This window comes from Triticum urartu, chromosome 6A, assembly GCF_056163025.1.
Source record: "Triticum urartu cultivar PI428250 chromosome 6A, HENAU_Tu73, whole genome shotgun sequence".
In the NCBI taxonomy this organism is placed as follows: Eukaryota; Viridiplantae; Streptophyta; class Magnoliopsida; order Poales; family Poaceae; genus Triticum; species Triticum urartu.
Window position 1 is genome coordinate 504,922,790 of NC_141878.1, and position 5,905 is coordinate 504,928,694.

A 5,905-nucleotide genomic window follows, 5' to 3' on the forward strand; every position below is an offset into this window, starting at 1 on the left:
TGCTGCCACACACACCAGTTCCGGCGCGTATGGGCGCCGCCGCTCCGCCATGCCGGTCCGTACCGCGCCGCGCCGGCAGAGAAAACAAAAGCGAGCACACACGGGCGAGGGGCAGAAGCGGAAACCGAGCCGGCTCGCCACTTGGCGAAAGGACGCGCACGTGGCACCGAGCCAAGCGCCCCCTTATCCAGCGCCCGGTGACGGTTCTGCCCCCAAAAGCGCAAAAGAGCGCCCGGAAAGGGCCCCGCCACCCTCATCCCCGTCGCCCTTTTCTCCCTTTACCTATTCTTCTCCTTTCTTCTCCCTCTGCCGCCGCTGCGCGCTCTCTCCACCTATTCCACCTCCTCCCTTCGCTTATCTCTCTCTCCACCCCCACCCTCCTCCTCCAGAAAAGTCATTTTTTAGTCCGGGTTCCCGTCGAAGCTTCGAGGATCCTCTCGCCCATCCGCGCCGTCGGGCGCGGCGCCTCCGCACGTCGAGGCGGCCGTCCGGTGAGCTCCCCTGCTAAGCCCTCCACCCGTCGTCGTCGATTGGTTTTGGTCGTTTCGTCGGTTTTTAGCTCCACTCCGTGGCAGCAGCCGTTCGTCCGCGCGATGGGTTCCGTGGGTCGAGCTGCTGCTGCTGCAGGCGATTGACCTGGCATCTGGGTGGGATTGCCAGACTGACCGGCGGCTGCCTGCTCGGTCTCGATGATCCGAGCGTTCGATCTCGGTGTCCTCCTCGTCTGTTCGAGCGGGTTCAAGTCTTTTTCATGTTTTATTTCGCGGGCTGCTCACGTTTTAACTCGTGTCGCGTGGAGCTGTGGTTAGATTCGGTTGCGTAAATTCTCATCTCAGTTGCTTACGGCATGGGATTTAGTATGATTTTTCACGCCTCACTTTTCATGCCGCCTGCCTACTGGCGGCGTAGTGGAAAAGCGCCCATCATCTATACTCCATAGGCCGCTACGGCTCTCTTTTTGCTCTTCTTGGCAGCGGCTATGGTTAGGCGCTGAAAGGATATCCCTGTCGCGGCTTAAATTCGAGCGTTTTCATTCTCAGGGAAAGTTCCTTGGCTTTATCCACACCCATGGTTTTCTCTAGGCTCAAGTTGGCATAAAAAGCGGGATTAGTGCCGCCCCGGGCTCGGATTAGTACCCTAAGGCAGCAACGATGTGTGAGTGTGACGCAGCAAACTGAATGGAAAGGTGTCCGTTTCATGTGCAGAAATAGGCGCCTTCTGATAAGACCGGCAACTAATCCGGCCATTTGCACCCGGGGTTGGGGTCGGTAGCCTTCCACAATTCCATCTGTGCGCCTCCATCCCTTTTGCTTCTCAGCTATGCTTGCCTAGGTCATGCTCCTGCTTCCTCAAAACAATGCTTTTGCTTGGTGCCTCCAGGTTGATACTTCTCTACCTTTTTGGTGTTATAAAATACTTGTCTGATTTTCGGAGCGAATGTAGTTTCATGTGTTGACTCCAATTTAAGTTGTTTTTCATTGTTTCTTCTTAGGCCCTGTTTGGATTAGCGTGTTTCTTTAGAATACACCGGTAAAAAATACAGGCCTCCGGCGGTCGGTTTCGTTTCCGGCCAGAAATCAGTCGTGACCGGTATAATACACCTGTAAATTTGACATCTTCATATTGCAATACACCGCATCGAAGCGCGGCCTTATGCATGCTTTACGGAGGTTATGTTGCTAAGGAGTAATAAATAAAATTGTAGTGTACATCAAGAAGTTCCCAAGACCAGTCAGCTGTACTTTTGCTTTTCAAACTCGAATTCTTTTTTTACCCTCGAATTCTTTATGCCCTGGCCGGCAATTCCAGGTGGACTCTGTCAAAACCAACTAAGTTTCTTTAAATGGAAATGCTCTATTAGCTAAATATATGGACGCAGTTGAATATTATCCTAGATCTCTGTTGTTACTAGTTGATGTCAAGATATGAATAAGATGGATCATTCTTGTTTCGTTATTAATATGGTGCCACTTTGCATGGTCTGTCTCAAAAGTACTATGGGCGGCATAAAACATGCCTTCTTTTCCTGTAAATTGTATACGTACACGTTGCTGCAAGTGGGTGGATTAGTTCCTAACTTGTTCCTTCTAGAATCATATTTGTATATATCTGCACAAAATTGGTCAAATAAGCTTCCTTCGGTGATAACAATCTCTTGTATCTGCATTCCAATGTCATGTAGGACCCTTCACTGGATTGAACTAAGAAAGCTCGCGACAGTGCCTGTTGTGGTGGCAGTGGCACTAAACAGCTGGAGGAAGAGCCCCCGTGATCATGGGTGCTCTTTGTGATTTTTGCGGGGAGCAAAGGCCAACAATTTATTGCCGATCGGATGCCGCATCCTTATGCTTATCGTGCGACCGTAATGTGCATTCGGCTAACACCCTTTCCCAGCGACATATGAGGACCCTTCTGTGTGATCGTTGTGCTTCACAGCCTGCAGCAGTCCGGTGTCTTGAAGAGAACACCTCACTTTGCCAAAACTGTGATTGGAGCGGGCATGCCGCAACATCCATGGCTGCCGGGCATCTAAGGCAGACCATAAACTGCTACTCGGGGTGCCCATCATCAGAAGAGCTGGCAAGAATCTGGTCCTTTGATTTTGATGCCCCTTCTGCAGCTGCTGAGCCGAACTGTGAGGAAGGAATAAGCATGATGAGCATTAATGACAGTGGTGTCAGTAACCATTGTGGCGTTCAACAGGATTGTAGCTTGCTGGATATAGCTAACTCATTACTCATGAGTGATCCGCCCACTAGCGAGAAGCTTAAATCTGAAGACGAAATGAATCTTCAACCACTTCCTACGCATCAGCCTGCTCAATCAGTTTCTATGGCACCTAAGGTACAACATTACTTACACGAATGTAGCCAAACAAACATTAGTCACGCAGTAGAGTTGCACTTGCAGTAAAATGTACCAATGCATACATATTCTGCAGGCGAATCATCGTCTCCATAACTTCACCTCGTAACCTGATTTTTTTTGGGGGGGGGGGGGGGGGGGGGGTGGTATGAAGTAGCAGATGGATTTGTATTGTTGGCAAAATGTTTTAAAAAAAATCTTAATCTGAACAGTCAAACAATTGCAATATTTTGGAATTCGGGGTCTTTTTGTGCATCGTCACATGATACTTAAAATGGCCTCCTCCGTCACTTTGTGTCATTGTATGCTTATGAAATGTTGGTTGCATCATTCAGGTACCCAGTGTAACAGATGACGATATGTTCAATGATGGCAGAATATATGAAAACTTCTGTGTGGATGATAATGACCTGACATTTGAGAATTATGAAGAACTGTTTGGTACTCCACACGTTCAGACAGAGCAACTATTTGATGATGCTGGAATTGACAGTTTCTTTGAATTGAAGGAAATGCCAGCTGCTGATTGTGACCAGGTTTGTATTTTTCTGCATTAAACTTGCTCTATCAATTATCTTTATCTGCGGAATTACTCCCGATCTTCAGTTTTTTCCCCTTCCCCCCAAAAATCAGTCTTATTTACCGCCCTCTGTACCTCCCGGTTAGAAGTTGCTATGTCAAGTTCAGTCGTCAAAATTCAGTTGTTGACCTTTTAGTTTCACAGCAAAGTAGTGAAGTTTCTTATCCATTCAAGGATTGTATTGCAGTATCCTATCAAAAGAGAAGGAATGCAGTCCATTTGATGGTTAATTGACTATTCTAAGACAATTTTTTGTGCTTTCAGCAGCTCAACCCCATGCGACCCGAATGTAGCAACGCGGTATCTGCTGATTCCAGTCTTTGTATTTCCCTCTCGTTCTCTGGTTTGACTGGTGAGAGCAATGCTGGAGATCACCAAGATTGTGAGGTATCACCACTGCTCCTTATGGGCGAGCAACCCTGGCTTCCTCCTGGTTCTGAAGGATCATCTGCCGGTGGTAGCAGAGGTAGCGCTCTCTCACGGTACATGGAGAAGAAGAAGAGAAGAAAGTAAGCACACCTCGTTGTGGCATTTCGTCTATTTTTTCTGATCATTTTTAGCAACACTAGAATTTCAGCGATCACCAATACATGCTTTAAGAACAATGTCTGCAATCATCATTTCCTGTTCAGAATTCTAAAAGCTTTACATTTACCAAGTAAATACTCGCACACGTGTCTGATGGCTGTGAAATCACAAATACTCTGTTAAGTTCAGCTAAGCTTTTCTTTATAGCTGTTTGTTAAAGGTGGCCTGTTACTTCTCTGACATGCCACCAGTTAGCTTCATCAGGCCGCATCCAGCTTTTAATTGTCTTTTTTTGTGTGCAAAAATTACTAAGCATCCTTTGGTGGCATTACTTTTTTTGACAGATTCGACAAGAAGATCAGGTACGCTTCTCGCAAGGCCAGGGCAGACGTGAGGAAGAGGGTCAAGGGCCGGTTCGTGAAAGCGGGCGAAGCATACGACTACGATCCGCTCAGCGACACACGAAGCTACTGAAGCCCAAACGCCATTGGCAATATCATCCAGTGTCAGACTAGCAACAATTATAAACTTGAGCAGCTCATGTGGTGTTGCTCGCACTAAGCAAGAGCGCATGCAGGGGAGCACTAGCACTTGTGCCGGACAGCGCAACCGGAAAAAGCGCTAAAAACACACCAGCTGGTGAGTTGGAAAATACTACAGATAGAGAAGCTGCAAATACGCAGGAAGTCCATGCTATGCCGCTGCTCCATTTTCTTTCTCCTTGGAAGTGGACGGAGCGTGCGTGCATATATCATTTCCTTCTTGGTGGGTGGTTTCGATCACTCTCCACCATCTGCGCATTAATCCAATACGATTACAGGGACTAGTCCTCCCAGCTCACCACCCACCGCATGCGTGGGCATATACCTGCCACTGCTTCCGTGTGCGGTGCGCTGGCTGCCAGGTCCTTGATTAATTATACTCGTGTACTTAGTTTCTTCCTGTGACATTATTTGTTTATGACGCAGGCGCTGGCAGCCTTGTTTTAAAACGAACTGCGGTGCTTGTTATAACTTGTAAAGTCTGTTCCTGTAATATAAAAGATGCTGGGTATGAAGTGGAAGCTTCCATGTATGTCAGCATGTCGACGCTGGGCCTCTGTTCTTTAATCTGTGCCAGAATAGCCATTCTTCAGGTCAGGCAATAGTGCACGTTTTCTTGACAGGCAAGCTGTGTTCATCCTGATCAGCGAGTGAAATGCATAAAACCACCACAATCGTGTCCTAACTTGCAACAATTCAAAACGTGGCAAAGTGCACCGAAAAGCTATCCTAGACAAGAGCAAAAAATACTGACAGAAAAAATTGCGCAGTATTTGACGTGTCTAAGCGTCCACGTGGCAGCAGAGCTGACCGCGAGCCGTAACGGCTGGGTCGGGACTGCGCTCGGTCGGAGCCAAGGGTTGACCCCGGTCGGTGTTCGGCGGTCATTCTCCCCCTCCCTCGCTCCCTTTGCTGTTGCGTTCCTCCGCTGCACCCTCGCGCTCCTGTGGTTGCCGCGCTGCTTGCCGTTGCTTGGTGATAGAGCTCAATCCAGGCCGCCATGGTCTCTTGGAGCGACGGTGAGAGCAGCGACGACTCCCTGGAAGAGTTCGACTCTCACGTAAGCTTTCTCTTCTCTGTCTCCTAGGTTAGGGTTACGATTGCTTGTGATTTGGGGATATACTGGATTTGAGTGTGTATTTAAAACGAATCCAGTCTACGTAATTCACTAGCTCTATCTGATTTAAGCTCAATCTAGCCGCCTCCGACCTTTAAAGACTTTGACTTTGAGGGCATTCAGGATTTCGAGTGCGACCACAAGAAAAATGCTAAAAAAATTGGAGCTTTCTAAGGCACTCTCACTGGAAGGAGGTTTTATGGTTGTGCGCATGATGTAAGTATCCATCTGTCTATGGATGTGATATTTAGTAGTTTAAAAGGCAGGATAATA

General features: G+C 47.9%; 1 protein-coding gene across 3 annotated transcripts; it reads left to right on the plus strand.

Annotated features, from left to right (window-relative positions):
- The first annotated feature begins 248 nt into the window (after positions 1-248).
- Positions 249-5,047, plus strand: LOC125514441 (zinc finger protein CONSTANS-LIKE 10). 3 transcript variants are annotated; one of them, XM_048679778.1, is made up of 5 exons: positions 249-491; positions 2,183-2,844; positions 3,201-3,401; positions 3,710-3,954; positions 4,318-5,047. In XM_048679778.1, exons 2-5 carry the CDS (start codon positions 2,275-2,277, stop codon positions 4,445-4,447), a joined length of 1,146 nt encoding a protein of 381 aa, XP_048535735.1. In that variant the 5' UTR covers positions 249-491; positions 2,183-2,274; the 3' UTR covers positions 4,448-5,047. The 3 variants fall into 3 exon arrangements, with proteins under 3 accessions (XP_048535735.1, XP_048535737.1, XP_048535736.1); XM_048679780.1 differs by having other exon boundaries at positions 3,713-3,954; XM_048679779.2 differs by lacking the exon at positions 249-491 and adding an exon at positions 572-1,380.
- The last annotated feature ends 858 nt before the right edge of the window (positions 5,048-5,905 follow it).